Genomic DNA, 24124 nt, shown 5'->3' with positions numbered 1-24124 from the left:
AGATGGATAAATTGAAGAGGCTTTGCAGTGGAGTGAGGCTACAGCAGGCCTGGGAAGTTCACCCCCTCCCAGGAGTTTTATTCTGAAGTAGATTTGATGAAGGGCCAGGCGTCTCAGATCTAGATATGACAGATGGCCCTTTACCTTCTTCCCACAGGAATTTGAAGACTTGGATGAGATTGTTGCCCGCTATGTCCAGCCCATGGCATCCTTTGCCCGGGACCTTCTGAACCACAAGTATTATCAGGACTGCAGCGGTGGGGACCGTAAGGTGAGCCCAGGGCCCCTTGAGGGAAGACATCACCCAGTCACTTCAGAATGTATGATTTCCCTTCAGTGTAGGGGTCCCTCAGCTGGTGAAGGAGGTGGACATGTATGCGCCAGACATTGTCTACCAAGCATGCTGTTATCCCAACCTCTCCCCCTCATTCTACCCCCAGAAATTAGAGGAGCTGCTCATCAAAACTAAGAAGGAGAAGCCCACCTTCATCCCTTATTTCATCTGTGCCTGCAAGGAACTGCCCGGCAAGTTCCTACTGGGATACCAGCCCCGGGGTAAACCCAGGTGAGCACTGGTGCTGAGAAGGTGCTGCCGCTGGGGTCCACAGACAGGCTAGCAGGGGAGCCGGAGGCCCTGGAGTCGTACTCTCTCTGGTTCTGCCTAACTGCCTTTCACCGTTTAGCATAGAAGCGGAGGTTGGAGGTGGGGTAAGAGAATGATGACTTAGAGGCAGAAGGCAAAGTTTCACTAAGAAAAATGCTTTTCTCAACCCTTTGCCTCTTCTCCCTCTCGCAAGGAGTGATAGAAATCCTCAGGTGCTCCATCCACCTGGCTGTCAAAGAGGGGGCCAGCACACCGGTCTCTCCTTTCCACTGTCTGCTTCACCCTCGCCAGGGCTTCTGTACACAGTGACTTGCTGTTGCTATAATGTGCTGACTTCTCACACAGAAGGGCTAGGTCAGGAGAGCATCTCTTCTCCCTACCATTCACCTGCTCTGCTTCCTTCTGTCTGACCAACAGGCTGGCCTTCCTAGGTATTCTTTAATCTGGGACTCCAGTGCTCATCTCAGCCTTCTCTACTCCCCCATCCTCCCTTTGGCCCTTAGCCAAGGCCTATGCATTTCTGCCCTAATCCCTATGCCTGCACGTGAGGCGCAGCACAGGCAACATCAGTAAGGGACTCAGCGGCCAGGTGACAAGAAGCTCTGGACCCTTGACCCTGCATCGTCTTGGGCACAACTGAAATACCGCGCTCATTTCAGAGAAGCCTTTTCTGACCTATCATGTTTTCAGAGGTTCACAGCCAGGGATCTTTGGGGTTGGAAACTCCCATGAGAAACAGTTGAGCAAACGGGACCTTTAACCAGGAGCAGAGGCAATGTGATAACTTCTTGTGGAAAAGGGCACAGACTCCTTGTGTGGCTGAAGGAACACTTGAGTAGATGACTTAGGAAACAGGTTTCAGTTTAATATGAGAACTTGGTCATACTTAGCATTGTCTGTAGACAGCTGTCCTTTATTGAGCTCGCGTCTATTTTAGGTGTTGTGTGGTACGTGCTTTACATGCACTGTCTCATTTATTCTTCACTCCCACTCTATGGGTTTAAGTGCTGTTAAACTCATTTTACACATAAAGCTGAGATTTTAAAAAAATATATTTTATTGATTTTAGAGAGGAAGAGAGCAAGGGGGGAGGGAGAAACATCAGTGATGAGAATCATTGATTGGCTGCCTCCTGCATGGCCCCTACTAGGGATCGAGCCCACAACCTGGGTATGTGTCCTTGGCCGGAATCAAACCTGGGGACACCTCAGTCCGCAGGCTGACGCTCTATCCATTGAGCCAACCAGCTAGGGCCATGAAGCTGAGATTTGTATTTAGTAACTTCGGACAATCATTTAGGGGATGAATGGCAGAGACAAACTGGAACTAGAACTGGGTATGAACCCAGAGCCCATCCTCTTTTCCACACTCTGGTCTGCAGTGTTGAATAAAGGCAGACTAACCATCTTCTAGAAGTACTTTTGGATTCCGGTTCATGGGGAGTTGTGTTTTGCTGCCTTGGGAGACCTTTTCCAACCCTGACTGCCTGTGACTTCAGTTTCACCCTGACCTGCAGGGTGCTGCCATCACACGGTGGCCAAGGATGGTGGCCCAGCCCCCGAAGGCTTCCTCTGGCAGCCTGTATGTAGCACACCAGGGGCCACTGACTCCTGGCCTTGACTGTACTCTGCTCTGCACACCTCCCCTCCCCAAAGTCAGGGTCAGGGGCCGGCTCTTTCATCTCTTCTTTCCCCTAGCACCCAGTGTGACTACTTCACGTGATGGAGATCTGTTCTGGCCGCTTTCTCACGGCTGGCCCCAAGTGGTATCTGATGCGTATTTCCTTCCAAAATCCCAGGATAGAGTATGTAACGGTGACTCCAGAAGGATTCCGGTACCGGGGCCAAATCTTCCCAACTGTGAATGGACTTTTCAGATGGTTTAAGGATCATTACCAGGATCCTGTGCCGGGTGAGTTGCGCTCTCTGACTTCAGGGCTGTGGCTGGAAGGATGCCTTGGCTCTGAGCCAGGGCATCACTAGCCTGTGAAAGGGGGTGACGGACAGGCTGTCACTGCAGCTCTGTTTCTACTGCCCCGCTTAGCATCAGGAAGTTCTTCCATCCGCTTGCCTACATAACTTAATTTTTCTCAGTACCTCCTCAGTTCCCTGAATTATGAAACCAGAAACATAACTGACTCTGCCTGTTTCCTGTAGGAATCACTCCCAGTAGCAGCAGCAGGACGCGGACACCTGCTTCTATCAATGCTACCCCAGCGAACCTCAACCTTGCGGGTAAGGAGCTCCCGCCTAGGACTGTGACTCAGAGGGATGAAGCTAGGACTTGCACCTCTAATGTGTCCTCTTCCACCTCCTTGTGCTTACAGATCTGACACGGGCTGTGAATGCCTTGCCCCAGAACATGACCTCACAGATGTTCAGTGCCATTGCTGCTGTGACAGGCCAAGGACAGAACCCTAATGCCACCCCAGCCCAGTGGGCCTCCAGCCAGTATGGCTATGGTGGCAGTGGAGGGGGCAGTAGCGCTTACCACGTACGTGGCTTGGACGGGAAGCTCTTCGTGGAGGGTGGGGGGAAATCAAAGGGAACAGTCATCCTGTGTCCATAGACTGGCTGCTGGCGGTGCCCACCTTTATGCACAGATGGGCCTTATCTACAACAGATCATCCTTCTCCTCAGACCCATTTGAGGGTGAAAGGGAATAAGAGAAGGTCTGATCTTTCTGCAAAGTCCTTGGGATCTTTGGACCCCTCAAACCACTAGAATCCTCAACTGGTCAGGACCAGGAGGCCCTATTGTTGTGCCTGGTCCCATTCCATTGGCCTCCTATCTGCTCAGGAGATGGCCAACTGGAAAGCTTTGCAGAAAGTCATGGGAACCTTAAGTATGCCCCAAACCCATCCCCGTTTAACTGATCACTCTTCTCCAGGTGTTCCCAACGCCAGCCCAGCAGCCAGTGGCCACACCACTGATGACCCCCAGCTACTCCTACACAACCCCGAGCCAGCCCATCACCACACCTCAGTACCACCAGCTACAGGCCAGCACCACCCCACAGTCTGCCCAGGCCCAGCCCCAGCCCTCCTCCAGCTCTCGGCAACGGCAGCAACAGCCAAAGTAAGTATATGGGTGGTACATGGAGCAGGTTATTATAATAGTAAGGGCAGGTGCTCTGGATCTTCTGAGAGCTGTGACCCAGGTGATGTTCCCATGACGCGTTCTGGGAGATGACAGAAGAGGGCAGTGTGGCAGTTGGCCACAGCTACTGATCATAGGTATGAAGTCCACTTCTGCAAGGGTGGATGTTCACCAGTGACTGGTGAGCCTTCTAGTGTTCCAATCTGAAAGGCCCTCTTCTCTCTTCCAGGTCCAACAGCCATGCAGCCATCGACTGGGGGAAGATGGCGGAGCAGTGGCTTCAGGAGAAGGAGGCTGAGCGACGGAAACAGAAGCAGCGGCTGACACCTCGGCCGTCCCCCAGCCCTATGATTGAAAGCACCCCCATGTCTATTGCTGGCGATGCCACCCCGCTCTTGGACGAGATGGATCGGTAGGGGGCCTGCTCCCAGGACTCTGATTACCTCTGAGGCTGGGAGATGCCTGCCTCTTTCCCTGCCTCTCCTTTTCTGTCCATAAAGTGGCGTGAGTTGACGTTCTCTTTGGTGGTCAGCCTGGGTGGGTGACAGGCTGGATGGCCTTTTGAACTTGAGCTCAATGTACGCTAGGCGACAATTCTCCCATCCCAGGCCCTCACCGACCACCTTTCCTGGGACCAGGCTGGGAAGGGAGTGTGGCAGGGAGGAAGAGGAGGAAGATGAGAATAAGAGTGGAACAGTTTTGTATTCTACTTCCCTACAAGCCATTTTGAGCTTCTGCCCTTACCTGACTCTGGGCTGTGACCGGGCAGCAAGCTCAGCACATGAGTCTCCCCCAGCTCTTACGGGGAGACAGATGCTATTTATTCAGTTTGTGGCAGGAGGAAGAGGACGGGAAGTGTTTCTGACCTTAATGCCAACAACTTGGTGGCTATCGAAGCAGGATTGTAGGGGACATACGGTTGCAGTGCTAACCTGCCCAGCCCCCTCCTGGCCACCCTCACCCACCTGCTGCCACCGCTGCTTCCTGCCTGTCATTTGAATAAACAGTGTTTCTACAGAGCACTTGACAAAGCCTCTCTCTCCCTCTCTGGTCCTTGAGGGGTGGCTTTCAAAGCAGAGTTTGGAGCTCGGAGGGCTTCCGACTCCCTGCTCCAGGCCATCAGAAAGGCAAGTTACTCAGAAGCAGGTGGCTTCTGCACCAGATTGCCCGAGATCACATTCCTGTTCCACTTCCCAGTCCTATGACCTTGAGCGCACTCCTGTTATCTCTAAGCCAGCTTGTCTGCAAAGGAGATGGTGATACCTACCTCATCAGAGCATCTGTGAGGACAGATAGAATGTGTGAAGTGCTTGGCCCAATGCCTGGGACCTCACAAGGCCTCAGTCAACGTTAGCTGCTATCATTCCCGCTCACACACAGCCACTGCCAGCCACTGTGCCTGTTACAGATGGTCCCCAACTTAATGATTCAACTTAAGATTTTTTTACTTTACGGTGGTGCAAAAGCTATATACATGCAGTAGAAACTGTACTTCAAGTTTTTAATTCTGCTCTTTTCCTGGGCCAGTGATAGGCAGTAGGATACTCTCCTGATGCTGCATGATACTGGGCAGCACAGCAGTGAGCTATCACCTGGGTAAACAACCGATCAACAGTGTGTTCATTGTGCTAGAGCAAGCATGTCACACTCTGGCCCACGGGCCACATGCCTCATTTCTGTGGCCTGTTAGCCTTTGACTTTGACATGCTTGTGCTAGATGCTTTTGCCCAAATATAGGCTAATGTAAGTATTCTGAGCACGTTTAAAGGAGACTGAGCTAAGGTGTGGTGTTCGGGTATGGTAAGTGCATTTTCGACCTAACGATATTTTTAACTTACAATGGGTTTATCAGGACGTAAACCCATCATAAGTCATGGGGCACCTGTGGACTTGTTTGGCACAGTTGAGAAAGGCCACAAGTAAATCTGGGTTTCTCCCCTCTGCACATCTCTTCCTTTTTGCCAGCTGGGCCTGGATGACTGGCAGTACTTCTTCACCAGTCAAGTGTGTCTGACCCAGGATGGGCCCACACTTGCCTGCTACACACAAACACTGGCCCTGGAAGAGGGAGCTGGGCTGTTGCAGGCCAGTTCCCAGGCCTTGGTCCTTTTATTCTGGACTGTGGTCTCCCTGTTTCTTCCCAAAGGTTTTGTCTCATAGCTCTGAGTCCTTGCTGGGATAGTGAGGCTTTCCCTCTTTTCCTCTGCTTGAGGCTCAGCAGAGAAGTCAAAAAAAGCCACTGCTGCCCAAACTTGGTGAGCTCCCTTCCTTGCCTTTTTTTTATTTGAGAGAGGGAGAGTGAAAAAGGGAGAAGCATCCATTTCAGGCATTGTTGTTAACTGCCCTGAACATACATGGTTGGTTAACTATGTAAGCGGTTAGTAAGGAAGCAGGCAGGAAGACAGCTAGAGCCCACGGCTCGCTGAGTAAGACCCATCTCAAAGTAAATTTGGATGGCAAGTCAGTAGCATTTGCAAAATTTTAACTAGTTTTACTGTAAACATGTCACAACTGTATTCCTGGAGTTGAGTGAATGAGTTTGCTGGACCACTTTACCTGGGAAATGCTTATAAAGAGGGCAGGCTGGCTTCTGTGAAAGAGATGAGGGCTCCACTCCCCTTTTATAACATTTTGTGTTCAGAATGTTAAAATTTTAATATGTAATTGAAATGAGTCTGAAAAAAAAAAAAGAAAAGAAAAAGGGAGAAGCATCAATCAGCTGCCTCCTGCAACTCCCCCACTGGGGATGAGCCTGTAACCATGGCCTGTGCCCTGACAGGCAATCGAACTGGTGGATCTCTCAGTGCATGGAATGACACTCAACCAATTGAGCCACACTGGACTTTTTCTTCATTTAAGATCTCCAGCTTTTGGCAAGAGTTGGGGGGGGGGGGGGGGGGCCTTCAGTTCCCTTTAGCACAAAAGGTAAGAGGGCCTCGTAGGAGCAGGTCCACAGAGCTGGTGCTACCAGCACCTTCTCCAGGGCCACTTAAAGGAGGGGAAGGGCAGGCACAGTGGCAGAGGTTAAAAGGTTCAGTTTATTAGGGGTATCGTTAAAGATAATCTCGCCTGTCCGAGTGGATTTAACCCTAACACAGACCAGCCTCCAGTAGACGGGAAGCCTCCTTCCCTCCTCACCCAGATGTGCTCTTCTGCCCTGGGCCTCGGGTGTTACAAAGAAACAGGCTGTTACAGTGGCCCTCCCTGCCCTTCCACCTCCTTCCCATGGACTTCCTCTTGGAAGACGACTGCCCTATAGAAACGGCTGAGGCCCCTAGCCCCTTTGCTCCAGCTATGCCCAGACCCCGTCCCCTCCCCACAGAAGTAGCCATGTTAGAGAGAGAACAGCAGCAGGGGGTCTGGGACAGGCATGATGGCATTTATTCTTCACCCTGGTCGCCCTGGCCTCAACTGAGATTGGGGCTGGATACTGGGGGGGATTTCCTCTTGTTGACCTTCTTGATTGGAGAGGGTTTTGCCCCAAGTTTCTTGCACTGGCCCGAGTTCTTCTCTCTCTTTCTGGGTGATGACTCCACAATATCCTCGCTGGAGGGCCCCTCCTGCCTGGGGTCATTGTAACTGTCCTCACTCTCCAGGTCTTCCCGGCTGTCTGGGCTGGATTCCGACAGCCTGACCAGCTCCCTTGGGCTTAATGATCTGCTCAAGTCTGGAGGTGAAGATTCCAATTTAACTGGGCTTTTCTTTTTAGTCAACTTGCCCTTCTTGATTTTTTTCTTCAGCTTTGTCTTCTCATCTGTCTCCTCATCTTTCTCTTTTTCCTTTTTCTTCTTGGTAACCTTCTTGATAACCATGCTGCCCTGGGACTTCCCTGTGGGACTCTCTGAGCGCCAGATGGTAATGGGAGCCGCCGAGTCTGGTGCACCAGTGATCGTGCCCATTGCTATGCCTTTGTCCGTGGCGGGGGTGGCAGTGGGCCCCACCTGGGAAGGGATGGGAGGTATGCTGTCTTCCTCCTCTTCCTCTTCCTCTTCTTCATTTAGGTCATCTCTAAATTCGTGGTGGAGGGGGTGGTGGATCACTGCCACAGAGATAGGCCTGAAGCCTTTGCACCTGGGAGGGAAGACAGGGAAAGAGAAGGTTGACAGAAAGTGAGGGCCAATGCCCCACGGCGCCCCCATCAGCCTGCCGGCACTCACCAGCCATACCAGTACCGCTCCACGTACTCCTCCTCCTCCGGAATGAGCTCAAAGCAAGGGGTCTGGATGAAGTCGAAACAGGATGGGCCCATGTCTCGGGGACAGGATGCATCTCGAGAACAGGTTGCATCTCGGGGACAGGTTGCGTCTCGGGAATAGGTTGTGTCTCGGGAATAGGTTGTGTCTCGGGAACAGGTTGCACCTACATCTTGGGAGCTATTTGCCTTCTCTGCGTACTCCTTCACCCTGCCACACAGAACTCAGCCTGGCTCCCACACTTCCGGGACTCCCCAGGGGCCCAGAGCCAGAAGCCTGAAGCACTGTAGGCTTTCCAAGTAGTCACTGCAGCTCAGCCCAGGCTGCCATGACCTCCTCCCCATTGCTCTTGGGGCAGAGCCAGCTTTACAAAGCCGGGGTTGGGCTGGCAGTGCCTGGTCAGCTACAGCAGGGGACCGCAGTGAAAGTTTGGACCTGGCTCCGCCCTGGAGTCTCCTGGGCTGTGGATCTCCCAAGGAGGAGGGTCCTTACCTAGAGTCACAGTCACAGTGGCTGAGCGAGTGCAGGTGCAGGTTGTAGTGATCACAATCACAATCAGAGGTGAAGGGGTGGATGACATGCCCAGTGCACTGCTTGTGATTCCAGCAGCATCTGTCAGTGTCCTTGAATTCGCCTGAGGGGTCGGAGTCTGGGTCACATACGAGTGGCGGTAGCAGCACATCTGTGGGTCTCTCCTTCTACTGCTCAGTACATGCTTCACCAAATTCACCTGCCACCACCCCCTCCTCCCCTCACCACACACACACACCGCAAACAGCTGTTTCCACTTCATAGTAGTCATTCAGCCCCGCAGTCACCAGGTCTCAGCACTAGGCTTTCCCCAATCCACTGCATGAATCACACTCCCAGGAAGATGTCTCACCAAATCCCCCTTGCTGCCTGTGACACCTGCCTCTTCCCTTCTCCTGCCTTCTGTGGGAACCTATCTCCCTGGAGCCCTCCACTGGCTCTTGCGAGTCCCCAGTGATTAGAGCAAGCAATACAGCATCCTCAGTTTCTGTGCCTGCCCTGCGCACTGCCAGCCCCGCTTCATCTGACCCCTCGCAGCCTCTCATGCTATTCCAGCCCCAAGGATGGCCACAGCATGGTGGCTCAAACATGGAGGGAACTAACGCCTATTCTACCACTGTCATGCCCCCTTGCTTCTCCTAACTCTGGTCCTTCCCTTTTTCCTCCTCTCCTCCAGGCTCCTCCTCTCTCCAGGCACTCTTCTCACATCTCTCCCCTTTCCCTCGCTCGCTCTGGATTCTTTCCCTGCTCTTTAATCATCAAATTCCCACTTCCACTCCACTCTCACCAGTCCTTGGAGCCACAGACTTGAACCACCCACCCCCAACTGGAGTCCTCCTTTCCCTGTGGGCAGCACAGATACCAAGTCCGCTTTGCCAGGGAGCAGGGAGCTGCTGCTGGGGTGAGAATTGGGATTACAGGAAAGCCCTGGAGAAAGGTTCCCACCTCTTTTACTCAACGGAATGCAAGTCCTGGACACACCCTGGAGCCTCCCAGCCTCTACTGTACTGCCTCACCTCTGACCCTGCCTAAGACGCCAGCCCACCGATGGATCTCTCCCAGGCCACCCTCCAAAAGGTAAGCCCAGGAAATGCCTCCACGTGCCCAGGACCTCACACATCAAGGCAGAGAGGCCAGGACAAGGAACCTTCCCTGCAGGTCTCCCCTGGACTCTGACGACCCAGGTTGGGAGGGGGAAGTGGGTGAACACCAATGACTTCCATAGCAGTCTGGCATGGGGTGCCATGATGGCTACTCCCCACCAAACAGGCCAGGAGGACTGCATCTTTATCCAGCCCCTACAGGGTGAGGAACTGGGGCAAGATCTCATAAAACCCTGGCTGGGGGGGGTGTAAGGCCAGGTGGCCTTAAATACTTGAGAGATGGGTAGACAGCAGCATGGTCTGAGCCTTGCCCCACATTCCTCCCTACCAGGCTGCGAGGGTCCCAGGTCCCCATATACCCTTGACCCATTTGGTGGCCTCCCTATCTGCTTCCTCTCCTCTCGTGTCCTTTCTTCATAAGTACGTGAGGCAGGACTTTGGAATACCACCACACCCTCAGCTTTCTTCAGCACTGCTCATTTGGGGCAAAGGTCAGCATAGTGGCAAGTGTCCTTGAAATCAGATAGGCATGAGTCCAAGTGTTGGCTCTGTCACAAGGTGGGTTACTAAGGACCAGTCACTTTACTTTTCCAAGCCTTCATTTTTCTGCCCACAAAATGGGGGTGATGGCACCCTGGCCAGTTGGTTACAGCATTGTCCTGATATACCAAGATTTGCACAAGGTTTCAGGTTCAATCACATCAGCAACCAATGAAAGCATAGAACAGTAGAACAACAAATCAATGTTTCTCCTCCTCCCCGCTCTCTAAAAAAATCAATAAATTAATTTTTTAAGTGGGGATGGTGGTGGTTGGAGGACTCAGTTCAAATGTCAGATATTTGTGCACCATAAGTGTTATACAAAGGGGTGATTGTGGTCTCCAGAAGCGGGCCCTCTCTGGCATGAGTAGGGGGTGGTGTAGGGTAGGGCTGCAGGGTAACCCCTTCAGAACCAAACGCTTTCCTCCCTTCTGCCTACCACTAGGTGCCAGCTTTCCCACATTAGGGGTGGTGGGACCTCTGGGGCCAGAGATTCCCCCAGACTCACCTTCAGAGGAGAAGATAGATGTATCAGTGCTAGACGCCACTCCAGCCAGCAGATGTCCTCTTTCCCAGCTGGGTAACCTGTTAACATCTGAGAGAGAACAGAGTGGCCACAGGCAGCATCTCTCCCCTTGCTATTCGTTCATCAAAGATTTCCTGAGATGCCACAGGTGTCAGGGACCAGCTGCATCCAAGATGCAGATTTACAAAAACAGTCCCTGCTTTCAAGGGGCTGGGAGAGGATTTGAGAAGAGGCGCAGGGGCGGTATGTAGATAGTTCATGACTGTGGTGTGATGCCGACACTGATAGGGAAATGGTGGGAAGGAGGCCTGTGGAAGCAGAGAACAAGGGCACCTAGAGACAGTGAGGGTGAGGGGCAAGCATGTCAACCTCATGTGGTCTGAGTGAGTCTGACCTGCTTAGTGTAGGTTGGGATTAGGATAGGATTCTTGAAAGAAGCTTAACAGGAGCTGAATCTGGCGAAAGAATAGGAGTGAGCTGAAACCGGTTTGGCTCAGTAGTAGAGCGTCGGTCTGCGGACTAAAAGGTCCCAGGTTCGATTCTGGTCAGGGGCATGTACGTTGGTTGCGGGCACATCCCGGTAGGGGGTGTGCAGGAGGCAGCTGGTCGATGTTTCTCTCTCATTGACGTTTCTAGCTCTCTCTCTCTCTTCCTTCTTCTCTGTAAAAAATCAATAAAATATATATATTTTTAAAGTGTAGGAGGGAGCCAACCTAGACAAGGAAGGACAGACAGTTCCAGGAATTGTCATGGGATGTGTGGAGCTGGGTCAGGGGTTGTCCACCAGCAGAACTTCAACCGGGGCAGCAGCTGCATCAACAGCCACAGGGGAGAGCCTGCTTAGCTTCTCCTGTGGGGCATCGGGAGCTGAGTTCTGCTTCAGAAAAGAAGCTGAGCCCAGCCAGGGTGGCTCAGTGGTTGAGCATCAACCTATGAACCAGTAGGTCACCGTTCTATTCCCGGTCAGGGCATATGTCCAGGTTGTGGGTTTGATCCTCAGGGTGGGGGCATGCAGGATACAGTAATCCTATCTCATCATTGGTGTTTCTTTCTCATTCTCCCTCTCCTTTCCTCTCTGAAATTAATAAAAATATATTTTTTAAAAAGGAAGCTGATAACTTGGGGACTTAAAGTGAGCCTTCAGTGGCACTTGCTCATCTTTTTACAGTTCCCTGGTCAGCTCCTCCTGCTTTCCGCAGCACTTCCCTGGAAACTCCTTTCCTGCTGCCGTTCCTTCCCGCGGATCATTTCACCAGCCTTATCTGTGGCTGCTCCCACCCTCGTCAGCTCCCCTCCAGCCTGGGGAAGCGTCCCTTCCTCCTGCCCAAGGCACCTGAACTCTAGGTCCCAGCCAGAATTTGATCTCCTAATTTAATGGTTTGTTTCCCCCTATAGACTATGAACAACTTTAAACAAAGCTCTATGAACCCTATTTCTCCCTCTATATCCCACTCCTCTTCCTTTTCAATCCAAGTTTGTCTACTCATTTAACAGACATGTTGAGTAGCTTTACTAGACACCAGAGGAGGCACAGACCTTACCTTCAGTGAGCTCAGAATCTTCACCTCTGCCTCTATTCCAGCCACCTACAAGTGGCAGCCTCCCCACCCCTCTATGGGATTAGCCCAAGACAATTTCCCAATAGCCACACCTGGCGTGGCCTTCTTTTTGTCTTATCTCACTTGACCCTGCTAACCAGTGAATCTCTTCTGTATGCTCTATTCCTTCGACTTCCATGCAAACCTCATTCCTCTTTTTTCTCTGACAAGCTCTTTAGTTCTTGCCTAACTCCTCTACTGTACCCCTTAAATTGATGATCACCAGGTTTCTGTTTTACTCTACTTCTCAGAGTACTTGTCTTGGATAATGTCATCCACCTCCATGGTTTCAGCATCCACCGATAAAATAACACAACACTGGATGGGTCTCCAATCCAGACTGCTCTGCTGAGCAGGTGCCAATATCTTCTTGGATGTTCCCAAACATCTTAGACCAACATATCCCACATGAACCTACCATCTTCTTCCTACACTCCATGAGCCACTCCCTCTTATATCTTCCACTTCAGAGAGCAATAGACACCACAGCTAGAAATCTAAGAGTCACCCTCTCCCTCACTTCTATACTAACTTGATGACCAAGTCTTGTCTTGCCTTTCTGTTCCCACATCTACCTCTGACTTGGTTCACACCCTCATTATCTCTCACCAAGACAACTGCAGCAGCCTCCTGCGGCCTCCCACCTCCTGCCTCATTATCCTCATACAGTCCTCACAATGCAGCCAAAGTGAGTTTCTAGGTGCCAACTGGTCTACCATGTTCCTCTTCTTTAATAGCATTCTACTGCCTTCAAGATGATGTCCTTATCTTGTCCCCACCCCAGAACCAGGGTCCTGGTTCATTTCTCAGTTATCAGCTCCTCCCACTCATCCATCCCTTTCTCCATTCCTTCTCTCCTGCCTCCCAGAAATACCTGCTCAGCTTGGAAAGAACAATGTTATCTATCAAAGTAGAATTGGTCACACATGTCTTGTACCCCTTTACCCTGCCAGGGTACCTCTGCACTTATGGCAAATTGAGCACAAGACCCGTTTTTCATCTGTTTCTGCTTCTACAGATCCTGGGATCTAGAAAGCACTCAGTAAGCCCTAGCTGGGTAGCTCAGTTGATTAGAGAATTATCCTGATATGCCAAATTTTTGGATCCATCCCTGGTCAGGGCACAGCAAAAGTCAACCAATTAATGCATAAATACGTGGAACAATAAATCAGTATTTCTCCCTCCTATCGATATTTCCCTCTTGCTCTCTCTCTTCCTCTTTCTCTAAAATAAAATCAATAAAATATCCTTGCATGAGGATTTAAAGAAAAAGAAAGCCCTAACTGGTTTGGCTCAGTGGATAGAGCATCGGCCTGTGGACTAAAGGGTACCAGGTTCAATTCTGGTCAAGGGCATGTACCTTGGTTGTGGGCACGTCCCCAGTAGGAGGTGTGCAGGAGTCAGCTGATTGACGTTTCTTAACTCTATCCCTCTCCCTTCCTCTTTGTAAAAAAAAATTAAAAATTAAAATAAAAAGGAAATTCTCAGTAAATATTGGTAGATTGAAAAAAAAAATACATGAGCCTAGCCAGTGTGGCTCACTGGGTGAGCATGAACTTATGAACCAAAAGGTCATTCCCCTTCAGAGCACATGCCTGGGTTAGGACTCATCCTCGGTAGGGGGTGTGCAGGAGGCAGCTATTCAATGATTCTCTCTCATCGTTAATGTTTCTATCTCCCTCTCCCTCTGAAATCCATAAAAAATTTTGTTTTTTTGTTTTTTTAAATATATTTTGATATTTTACAGAGAGGAAGGGAGAGAGATGGAGAGCTAGAAACGTCGATGAGAGAAACATCGACCAGCTGCCTCCTGCACACCCCCCACCGGGGATGTGCCGACAACCAAGGTACATGCCCTTGACCGGAATCGAACCTGGGACCTTTCAGTCCACAGACCGACGCTCCACCACTGAGCCAAACCGGTTTCGGCAAATTTTCTTAATTACTACTGTATTCAATGTGTTTTTTAAAAAAGTCTATATGCAGGTTCCACTAACTTCCTCTAAATCCTGACAATCGTGTTTGCCAAGGGGTGGGACTTAGTAACTCTCCTCACATCTGAGGGAGGCAATCTGCTCTCTAGTTTCACAGGCAGAACGAGGGAGCGCCCACTGAAGCAAGGGTCCAAGCTCCTGCAGCCGAAGTGATTGAGGTTAGACATGGGGTTGGGAGGGGGGACTTCATAATGAATGAGGGTAATGACTTAAAAGAAAGAGGGAGGTGTGTGTCCTCCTTCTCCATAAGGCATTAATCAGGGAGCAGAGACCTAACTCAAAACTCACAGGAGATGTTCATTTGTACAGAAGCCTCTCAAAACTCACAGGTGATGCTCATTTGTACAAAATCCTCCTCGTCCTGCGGGCGAGGAGCTCCCGTGGGATTCCAGGTTCGACGCTGGAGCAGATGAATGAGGGAGGTAGGGAGGGAAGGCGAGAGGGAAAAAGAAAGGTGGGGGGGGAAATAACAAGGAAGGGAAGGAGGGAAGAGGAGGGAGCAGCGCACGCCCAAGCGTGCACGCGTCTCCTAGGCAACGCCACCCCGGCCCCGCCCACGTTTGTCCGCGATTGTGATGTCACGCTCGGAGCACCAGGTTCCGTGCCCTCAGAGTCAATAGAACCGTCCTCCCAAGCCCCGGCGACAGGGTGGACGCTGGGCCGAGGGCTCCAGCCGGGCCCCGCACTAATCGGGCTACTGCCCGGGCTCCGGGCTGCTGCCGAGCGAAGGCTCCTGGCCATACGGACAGGAGTCACAGCTCCCGCTCCCGCCAGACCCGGAGCTCATTCGCAGGCCCTCGGTACGCCAGTCCTCCACCATTGGCCCGCGGCTCGCCGTGAGCCCGCCCCCAGGCGCTGGCCCCGCCCCCGCCTGCCCTTGACCCCGCCTCCTTTGCCTGGCTCACAGGGTCCTTCGGTGGGTCCTTCGGCCTCGGACGCGGGTCGGAGCCCTCCCCTAATCCTCTGCCCCGCCCTCGCCTTACCAAGGCTGCTCTCATCCCAGAAGCTGGCATTGTCCTCAGTCTTTTCCTTAGTCCACCTTTCAATGGTCATTGTCGTCCTCATCCACATCGCTCTCGGCCCGGTTCTTCCCCTCTACAAGGCTCTGCCCCGCGTAAGTCCAAACCTGAACCTCGGCTTGGCTTCAACCCCAATCTCAGCGCGGCCCCTTAGCTCTGCCTCATGCTGGCGCCACCCCGCCGCCCCCTGTCCCAGCCCCGTTCTCAGCTGCGGTGTCTCCTCAGCCCAAGTCTAAGCTTCAGCCACGCTCTTCATCCGGGGCAGGCACCCAGCGCCTCCCAGGCTCTTCCTTCCCTCTGGGTTCCACTTTCACCTCAGCACCTCACCTTTCACCTCAGGCCCAAACCTTAGCTAGGCCGCTCTGGCCCATCCTAGTTCCTCTCCAGACCTACCCCCAGCTCTTATTGTTTCCTACCCCCTACCCAGACTTTGGCCCCGCCCCTGGCCCCGCCCCATCCATTCTCCCGCCTTCACACTTCGCTCCGCTCCCGGCCCCTCCCAGTCCCTTCGAACCCCGCCGGCCCTCAGCTCCGCCCCCAATCTACCACGTGACGCCCTCCCCGCGGCCAGGGCGGCCCGCTTCCACCCTCCAACCCGCCCTCCAGGCTCTCTCGCGCTCCTCCAGGCCTGGCGGAAGGCCCATCACTGCCCTCTCTCCGCCAGCAGAGTCCTCGGATGAGGGCTGGAGGCCGATCCCAGCCCCAAGGTGGCGCCCACCGCCAGAGCTTCTTACCAGTATTCCCCTCCAGCCCCCATGAGGCACCCAGACCCAGAGGAATACTAGCAGCCCAATAAAGATCTTTTTTTTTTTCCCTCAATAAAGATCTTAACAGCCGAAACCGGTTTGGCTCACTGGATAGAGCATCGGCCTTCGGACTGAAAGGTCCCAGGTTCGATTCCGGCCAAGGACATGTACCTTGGTTGAGGGCACATCCCAAGTAGGTGTGCAGGAGGCAGCTAATCAATGTTTCTCTCTCATCGATGTTTCTAACTCTATCCCTCTCTCTTCCTCTCTGTAAAAAAAATCAACAAAATATATATATATTTTTAAAAAGATCTTAGCCAAAACCAGTTTGGCTCAGTGGATAGAGCATCAGCCTGCAGACTGAAAGGTCCCAGGTTCGATTCCGGCCAAGGGCATGTACCTTGGTTGCGGGCACATCCCCAGTGGTGGGTGTGCAAGAGGCAGCTGATTGATGTTTCTAACTCTCTATCTCCTTTCCTCTCTGTAAAAAATCAATTTAAAAAAAATTTTTTAAAAGAACTTAACAAAAGGCAGGGTCTTGTTCAATTTCCCCCCAAAATTATCATAATAGTTAAGGGTTTTGAGCTCTTCCTATGTATAAAGCTCTTCCTATGTTAGTGCTTTGTCTTACTTCAGTCACACAACCTTATGTGTCTCCATAGGCTTGCCCAGTGCTGGAAGCAGGATCCACTGTATTCATAGTAACCTACGACACACATCCCTCCACCATACACCCCTCACACCCTTCAGGATAGCATGCACATTGCGCATGCTTGTATCACACATATAGCACACATAACAAAATCTACTCACCACACACAAACTAATACAGTATGCATACACCCCTCACAGAGGCTATCCAGAAGACAGAACCATAGCCCCTGCTCCCCACATTTACTCAGCACAAACACTCCACAACAGTATTGTGGTACAGACTTCACACACACACACACACACACACACACACACACACAGTTACAGGCTCAGTGCAAGGAAAGAGTTGATAAGTGCAGTCCTATGAGGGCCCAAAGATAAACAAAAAACAATTCCAGGAGAGTGTGAAAGAAGGTGAGAGCCCCATAACCAGCACTCCACACATCACGCCCCTCAATTTTTCTTGGTCTCAGGCTCCAAAGTGAGGTTATGCCTCACAGGATGGAAAGGAATGGATGGTATTTAACCTTTGTTTTCTCCAGAGAAACCCAGGGCCCCTCCTGCTGCTGCTCTTCAGGAGGCCAACCTTCACTTTCCTCCAGACCCAGCCACGTGACTGGGGAGGACCACCGCCCAGAACCTCCAGCTGTAGGCACAGCAGGGGATGGGGAAGCCAGGGCAAAAGGGGGGTGTGCAAAAAGTCAACCCTCCCAGCACAGAGGAGCGGGGAATGAAAGCAGGCATAGAATGGACAGAGCACTTGCTGCCTGGGAGCCAGGACCTGCATGCTAATCTGGACGCCCCATGGTCTCCCAGGATGGCGCCAGGCCACGTGTCCCTCCACTGTTGGTCCAGACGGCTGAGATGCTTCCAATAATGTATAGATCCGAGTCAGGTGTCAACAATGAGCCGGGTTCTTGGTCACTCCTCCTGTAAATAATTATTAGTTGAGGTTTTTGAGCTCTTCCTATGTACTTAGTAGTGCCTTATTTCATCCATGAAACCTCAGCAGTATTATCAGCCTTGTTTTATAGATGAAGAAAGCAAGGCACAGAGGATAAGTGATCTGCATGAGTGTCCTAGGACACAAGAGGAGGCAAGTAAGGATTCAAGTGCAAGTCCTCCGTAGAGTATGTGTCTTTGGTTTTGAAGAAGGAAAAATACACATTTTATTTTTTAATATATCTTCATTGATTTCAGAGAGGGAGAAGGAGAGATAGAAACATCAATGAATAGAATCATTGATTGGCTGCCTCTTGCATGTCTCCCAATGAGGATCAAGTCCGAAACCCAGGCATGGAATCAAACCTGGGACCCCTCATTCCACAGGCTGATGCTCTATCCACTGAGCAAACCAGTCAGGGCCACATTTTATTTTTTATTCCATTTAGTTCTTTAGTTATGCTTTTAGATGTAAAAAGGTACCACTCATAATTTTATGTTTATACCCCTAATATAATTAGGTATTAGGTAACATATTTTCTGAATAATAGTCCAGCCCCTACCTCCTTGGGCCTCATGATCAATCCAAAAAGTGTCAAAAACACAATCCACTTCTCACTGTGTTCTCAGATAAGTATTTTTTAAAGGGAAGGTGGGCCCTAGCCAGTATGGCTCAGTGGATAGAGCATCAGTCTATGAACTGAAGGGTCCTGGGTTCGATTCTGGCCAAAAGTACATGCCCGGGTTGCAGGCTCTTCCCCAGTAGGAGGCATACAGGAGGCAGCAGATCAATGACTCTCTGTCATCATTGATGTTTCTCTCTCTCCCTCTCCCTTCCTCTCTGAAATCAATAAAGAAATATATAAAAAAATAAAAAATAAAGGGAAGGCGGGCCCTAGCTGGTTTTCCTCGGCGGTTAGAGCTCAGCCAGCACATTGGCCTCAGATTGAGGGGTTCTGGGTTCGATTCCAGTCAAGGGCATATACCTCAGTTGTAGGCTCCATCCTGGCCCTGGTGGGAATGTGTTGGGGAGGCAACCAATTGATGTTTCTCTTACATGATGTTTCTCTTTATCCCCCCCCCCCCCCCCCCGCCTTTCCACTTTCTCTATAAATCAATGGAGAAATATCCTCGGGTGAGGATTAACAAAATAAATAAAAGGGAAGACAGGAAGAGGCAAAAGAAGAAGAAAAGGAAGAAAGGAAGGGAGGAAGGAAAGAATATTATACAATGGTGGAAATTTGGGTATAAGCACCAAGTAGGAGGACACATTTTGGGGGAAAGGATGAAAGGAAAGGGCTCTCAAAGCCAACAATTCAGATCTCACCCGTGAGAGTGCAGCCCCTCACTCCCCCAAACATGGTCCCTGAGCTCCCCGCCTGTCTGAGGCTTGCCCAGGGGCCAGAGACATCCAGCATCCAGGCAGGAGGCTCCAGTCCCAAGATCACCAGACAGCCCTGCCCTCGTCCCAACAAAGGACTTCACCCCCAGGCTGCTGATAACAGAGACTTTAATGCATAAGGCACAGTAGAGGCTGGAACCACTAAGCATCCTCCTACCCGAAGGCCCAGCATGTTGAGCAGAAGCGGCAGGCACCACCTCCCACCACCGGGCACCCTGGAGAGTCGCTGGATCAAGGGGCATCCAGTCTTTGGTACGGTGCCCAGGGGCAGGAAGTGACTAGCATGGTCCCAACTACCCCTCTGGGGGTACTGCCACCAACGGGCAGCTCTTTGGTTTGGGGTAACAGTCAGTGCAGCTGTCCAGGGACAGAGCTCCAGGCGAGTCGAGATGGCACAGTGCCCTGGGGCTAGGCAGCCCCTCACAAGCAACATGGGGGCTTCTTCTTGCTGGCAGTCAGGTAGAGGTTGTTATCATCACTGTTGATGCCTGAAGAAGAGTGAGGAGTAAGTGAAGCAGGGAGGGCAGGTTCCCCACGCTTTGTGCCACCCTCATCCAGGCGGGAACTCACGGACGACATCCCCAATGCGCCGGGCCCCTGATCTCTCCAGCTCAGCCAGCACGTTGGCCTCGAAGGTCAGTGCCGCCACGCGGAAAAAGAATTCCCGGACATTTTCACCTGACACAAGGGAGAGGGGTGCTCAGGGGCCCTTCCGGCCTGGGGTCCCTGGCGCGGCTGGGGGTGTAGGGGTGAGAGGCCAGGGAAGCAGGGACGCCACACAGCAGGCCTAACGCCCTCTTCCTCACCCGTGAGCGACGAGACTGCCCAGTACTCGGCCTTCATCTCTTGGGCCACCTTGAGCGCGTCTCTCTCCATCAGCACATACTGAGCGGGCGTCTGCAGGGGAGTCAAGGTCAGGGGGGGAGGGCTCCCTCACTGAGACGGGAAGGTCCCCCTCTGGCACACTCACACTCAGGTCCTTCTTGGAACCCACAAGGAAGAGAAGCACGCTGGAAGGGTCGTTCTCCTTGAGTGCGTCCGCCAGCCACTGCCTGCCACAGATGGTGGACAGCAGATGAGGAGGGCAGGCTCCTGCCCCGGTCACTCAGGTGCTCAACTATCCTCCGCTCCTAGATGTGTTCTTGCCTTCCCTACCATGCCCCTGACCACCCCTCCTTCCTCCTCTTGAAATCCTCTCTTCTCAGTGTCTCCCTCCCCCATATATGTCAGCACCCCACGTACTTGGTATGTTCCAGGGAGGCCACATCATTCAGGTTGAAGACAATGATGATGGCTGGAAGAGGGGCAGAGGCAGTCCCAGGTTGACAGGGAGACACGCCTGGCTCATTCCCCCCGCTCTAAGTCAGAGGCAGCCACCTACCCCACCTCACCCAGGCCCTCACCTTGAGCCCCTCGGTAGTAGGTTGATGCAATGCATTTGAATCTCTCCTGTCCAGCGGTATCCCAGCTAGGAGGGAGGAGCGGTGAAACAGAGGGATGGGGGTAGGGGATAGGGCGGGTGTAAGTGCCAGAGGAAGAAATGGCTGGAAGAGGGAGAGAGGAAGGAGCACTTACAGCTGCAGACTGAAGGGGATGCCCAACACCTCAAATCGTTCCATCTCAAAGTCCACTCCAATGGTGGCCTTGTAGTTCTTATCAAAGGTGTCTTTGCAGAACCTGAGGGGGCACCGGATGCTCTGGTCCTTAGCCCAGCCCATCTGGCTAGCCTTGGCCTTTCCCTGCCCAGCCCAACCCAGTTCAGCTCCAGCACCCCCTTACCTGTTAATGAGACAAGTCTTCCCCACCGACAGGTCCCCCACCACAATGACCTTGGAGATCTTAAACCTGCTGGACACAAGGGGCGGCGAGAGGCATGGGCACTAGGTCTTTCACCCAAGGGAGTCCCAGTGCAACCGAAGAGGTCTGCCAGGATAGACACACCCAGGCCATTGCCAGGCACCAGCCTCCTGGGCAGCTTTCTGGACAGATGTGCTGGCTAGGAGTGTGTTGTGCTTTCGTATAAAAAAGACATATACTTGAATCCCAGCTCTCACACTTGCTAGCTGCGTACCTTAGGACAAATTACTTAGTCTCTCTCAGTTTCAACATTTAAGTGGAGATTTAGAATATATTTCCTTTGGGTAGTGAACAGATGGTATGATACACGGATCTTGTAACATAGAAACCCACACCTAAAACCTTATGTCCATGTTGACTAATATCACCCCAATGAGTTTGATAAAATTAAAAAAAAGAACATATTTTATTGGGTTGTTGTTAAAATGAGATAAATGTTCTATATTCTAAAACATGCCTCCCACACACACACACCACACACATACATTTTAATCAGGGTACATCTCTGAAATCAGGGTACATCTTTATTTATTTATTATTTTTAAAAAATATATATTTTATTGATTTTTCACAGAGAGGAAGAGAGAGGGATAGAGAGTTAGAAACATCAATGAGAGAGAATCATCGACCAGCTGCCTCTTGCACACCCCCTACTGGGGATGTGCCCGCAACCAAGGTATTATACATGCCCTCAACCGGAATCGAACCCGGGACCTTTCAATCCACAGGCCGACACTCTATCCATTGAGCCAAACCGGTCCCGGCCAGGATACATCTTTAAAAATGATGATGTTTTTCATTTAATAAAAGTAACAGTATCCAGCCGAAACCGGTTTGGCTCAGTGGATAGAGTGTCGGCCTGTGGACTGAAAGGTCCCACTGAAAGGTCCCAGGTTCGATTCCCGTCAGGGGCATGTGCGTTGGTTGCAGGCATGTCCCTGGTGGGGGGTGTGCAGGGCAGCTGATCGATGTTTCTCTCTCATCGATGTTTCTAACTCTCTCTCCCTCTCCCTTCCTCACTGTAAAAAAATCAATAAAATATATTATTTTTTTTTAAAGTAACAGTATTTAACACACTTCCTGGCACACAGTCACTACTATATTAATAGTGGCAATTATTTCCCTGGCCGGTTTGGTTCAGTGGGTAATATGCCGGCCTGAGCCCAGGTTGGGGTTGTGGGCTCAATCCCTAGTGAGGGGATGCAAGGTGCAGGGGGCTGCCAATCGGTGATTCTCTCTCATCATTGATGTTTCTAGCTCCGCCTCTTCCTTCTTCTCCAAAATCAGTAAGAAGATATTTTTAAAAAAATAGTGGCAACCGCTGTTAGTATTCCCTTTTATTCCCACAGGTGGACTCATAGGTGTAGGCACAGCCCCCGCCTTGGACCTGGGGCTCAGATGGGTGGTTTGTGGAAGGTGAACTGAGGACCACCCCCTTCTCTGTGTCAGAATTGAACCGTCACCTTTCCGGCCAACAGTCCTGCTGGAAATGAAGGGAATAACCAACCATAGAGCTGGTAGAGCGAGCAAATGGAGCCCCATTGCTTTGACTACAAAGTGTCCTGGGACTTGCTGTCTTTATTTTGGGGTCTCTCTCCAACTCACCCCACGGTGCCGGTCCGGTGCTCCTGGCAGGCGCAGGTGACCCGGGGGTGGAAGTCTCTGCGCGTGTGCAGAGCGGCCTCCTTCCTCAGGTACTGCGGGGAGGGAGGAGGAGGAGGGAGGAGGAGGAGGAGGGAGGAGGAGGAGGTTCACCCCGGCCTGGCCCCCGGCCCGCGGCCTCCCGCCCGGGGCTGGGGGTGGGGCGGGGACCACCCAGGAGCCGCGGGCCCGGCTGGGCGGCGGGGCCGGGCCAGCGCTAACGGGCCCGGCCGCTCCTCCCGCCCACACGCCGCGCAGCGATGCCCCACGGGGCCGCGCCTACCTGGGGCAGCTCCGCCAGGACGCGGTCCCTCCGCACGGGCGCCAGAAGGTTCATCCTGCCTGCGGCCTGCGGGGGCGTCCCGGGAAGGCGCGGAGGCCTGGTCCGCCCCGGCGGCCCGGGCCCGGGGAGACCCGACGATCACCCGCGACCGCGGAGTCCCGACGATGACTCGGGGCCACGGGGAGCCTGCGGGAGCCGCCCGCGGCCTCGGGGACGCCCCGGGCGCTGCGGGCCACGGGGACGGGTCGGTCGCCCGGGACTGCGGCGAGCCCACGATCACCCGGGCCCGGGGCGTCCCGAAGACCACTCGGGGGCGGGGAGAGCCCTCGGCCGCCGCCAGAGGGGGGCGGGGAGTCCCGTCCGGGGGATCCCGGGCCCGCGCAGACCCTACGATCACCCGGGGCCGGATACTCCCCACAATCACCCGAGGCCTCGGAGACCCGACGACAGCTCGGGGCGGAGGCGGCCCCACCATAACCGAGCAGCCCGGGGCTGGGGCGGCCTCACCGCCCGGGGTCAGGGCGGGCAGGGACCGCGACGCGAAGTCCGAGAGCGGCGGGAGCGGGGGCGGGGGGCCCGGTCCGCCGCCGCAGGGCCCCGCGTCCCGCGCCGCCCCCCCTCCGCCGGCGCTGTAACCCGATCCCCGGAAATTCCTGGAGAAGGGCCGCCCCCAGCCCCTCTCCCGCCGCTCCGGCCTCGCACCCCGCCCGGGGCTCCCCATCCTCTCCTCCAGGCGGCACTGCCCTGGCTCAGGCTGCCCCGCCAGACGCCCCATCGGGGCCCCAGGCCGCCCCCACACATGCTGGAACCTGCCCAGATAGGGACCCCCGGCCTAGGTGTCTCTGCCCGGCACCTGTGTGGGGGCTGCGCCGCCCCGGGGCCCCTTACCCAGCCGAACCTGTGATGGGGGATCGGTGGCTGCTGCGCAGCATCTGGCGGCGCCGGGAGGAGGGGTGAGGGGGAGAGAAGGGGCCCAAGGAGAGGCGGTGCTTCCCTCCTCGACTGCAGGCCCGGGACGTGACTCATAGAGTCTGCCCCCGCTCGCCCTTCAGCCCCGGGAGGGGAGCGGGGGGAGCGTACCAGGGGTGCCAGGGGCGGAGCTGGGTGCCCACCTTGGGGAGAGAGACGTCCGAGGTGAGGCGTCTTTTCCTCGAAGGCCCCGGTGTAGACTGAGGGGTGCGGAGGCTGAAGACCAAGCCGCCAGCCTTGACGGAGGAGAAAAGAGGGCTAGATGGGCCGGGAACTCCGCCCTTTGGGGAGGTCACTGCTCCAGAACACGAGGACTCCCCTCTGGTAGGGGCGTTCTTCACGCCGATCCCCTTTGGAATCGTCCCAAGAACCACGTTTGCATTTTGCAGTTGTGGGAGACAGAACCGGGTAACGCACAGCAGAT

General features: G+C 53.2%; 3 protein-coding genes across 13 annotated transcripts in view; 1 reads left to right on the top strand and 2 right to left on the bottom strand.

Moving 5' to 3' along the window:
* The window catches only part of SUPT6H (SPT6 homolog, histone chaperone and transcription elongation factor), a 31524-nt gene extending 26795 nt beyond the window's left edge, over nucleotides 1-4729 (top strand). For all 3 annotated transcript variants that reach the window (XM_036408728.2, XM_045571090.1, XM_036408729.2), the window contains 7 exons: nucleotides 158-271; nucleotides 441-565; nucleotides 2403-2515; nucleotides 2761-2838; nucleotides 2931-3097; nucleotides 3494-3681; nucleotides 3932-4729. In XM_036408728.2, coding sequence (XP_036264621.1) covers nucleotides 158-271; nucleotides 441-565; nucleotides 2403-2515; nucleotides 2761-2838; nucleotides 2931-3097; nucleotides 3494-3681; nucleotides 3932-4118 — 972 coding nt within the window. In that variant the 3' untranslated portion in view covers nucleotides 4119-4729. The remainder of the gene's footprint in view (nucleotides 1-157; nucleotides 272-440; nucleotides 566-2402; nucleotides 2516-2760; nucleotides 2839-2930; nucleotides 3098-3493; nucleotides 3682-3931) is intronic.
* Nucleotides 4730-7059: 2330 nt separating this feature from the next.
* Nucleotides 7060-15618, bottom strand: PROCA1 (protein interacting with cyclin A1). 6 transcript variants are annotated; one of them, XM_045571083.1, is made up of 5 exons: nucleotides 15171-15618; nucleotides 10578-10664; nucleotides 8388-8544; nucleotides 7860-8105; nucleotides 7060-7773 (listed from the first exon to the last, which is right to left on the bottom strand). In XM_045571083.1, exons 1-5 carry the CDS (start codon nucleotides 15256-15258, stop codon nucleotides 7110-7112), a joined length of 1242 nt encoding a protein of 413 aa, XP_045427039.1. In that variant the 5' UTR covers nucleotides 15259-15618; the 3' UTR covers nucleotides 7060-7109. The 6 variants fall into 6 exon arrangements, with proteins under 6 accessions (XP_045427039.1, XP_045427040.1, XP_045427042.1 ...); XM_045571084.1 differs by having other exon boundaries at nucleotides 8388-8529; nucleotides 15171-15605; XM_045571086.1 differs by having other exon boundaries at nucleotides 8388-8518; nucleotides 15171-15605.
* A 3423-nt stretch (nucleotides 15619-19041) lies between these two features.
* On the bottom strand, nucleotides 19042-23968 carry RAB34 (RAB34, member RAS oncogene family). Of its 4 annotated transcripts, none has more exons than XM_045571081.1 (11): nucleotides 23844-23968; nucleotides 22732-22956; nucleotides 22413-22504; nucleotides 20730-20798; nucleotides 20526-20627; nucleotides 20354-20418; nucleotides 20193-20244; nucleotides 19921-20002; nucleotides 19757-19847; nucleotides 19521-19628; nucleotides 19042-19438 (listed from the first exon to the last, which is right to left on the bottom strand). In XM_045571081.1, exons 2-11 carry the CDS (start codon nucleotides 22783-22785, stop codon nucleotides 19371-19373), a joined length of 783 nt encoding a protein of 260 aa, XP_045427037.1. In that variant the 5' UTR covers nucleotides 22786-22956; nucleotides 23844-23968; the 3' UTR covers nucleotides 19042-19370. The 4 variants fall into 4 exon arrangements, with proteins under 4 accessions (XP_045427037.1, XP_036264653.1, XP_036264654.1 ...); XM_036408760.2 differs by lacking the exon at nucleotides 23844-23968 and adding an exon at nucleotides 23630-23753; XM_036408761.2 differs by lacking the exon at nucleotides 23844-23968 and adding an exon at nucleotides 23630-23752 and having other exon boundaries at nucleotides 20730-20795.
* Between the last annotated feature and the right edge of the window lie 156 nt (nucleotides 23969-24124).

The sequence above is a fragment of the Pipistrellus kuhlii genome, unplaced genomic scaffold (genome assembly GCF_014108245.1).
Source record: "Pipistrellus kuhlii isolate mPipKuh1 unplaced genomic scaffold, mPipKuh1.p scaffold_m20_p_39, whole genome shotgun sequence".
Lineage (NCBI taxonomy): Eukaryota > Metazoa > Chordata > Mammalia > Chiroptera > Vespertilionidae > Pipistrellus > Pipistrellus kuhlii.
The sequence above is the reverse complement of the archived record's forward strand: the minus strand, read 5'-3'. Positions and strand labels throughout refer to the sequence as shown.

Coding starts and splice junctions, on each gene's coding strand:
- PROCA1 (XM_045571083.1), bottom strand. CDS start 15,258: ATGTGGATGAGGACGACAATGACCATTGAAAGGTGGACTAAGGAAAAG. Junction 8,545..10,577: donor ATCTATCTTCTCCTCTGAAG/GTGAGTCTGGGG, acceptor TATGTGACCCAG/ACTCCGACCCCTCAGGCGAA. Junction 8,106..8,387: donor CACTGTGACTGTGACTCTAG/GTAAGGACCCTC, acceptor TCTGTGTGGCAG/GGTGAAGGAGTACGCAGAGA.
- RAB34 (XM_045571081.1), bottom strand. CDS start 22,785: ATGAACCTTCTGGCGCCCGTGCGGAGGGACCGCGTCCTGGCGGAGCTG. Junction 20,419..20,525: donor ATCCCCTTCAGTCTGCAGCT/GTAAGTGCTCCT, acceptor CCTCCCTCCTAG/CTGGGATACCGCTGGACAGG. Junction 20,245..20,353: donor CTACTACCGAGGGGCTCAAG/GTGAGGGCCTGG, acceptor CCCCTCTTCCAG/CCATCATCATTGTCTTCAAC.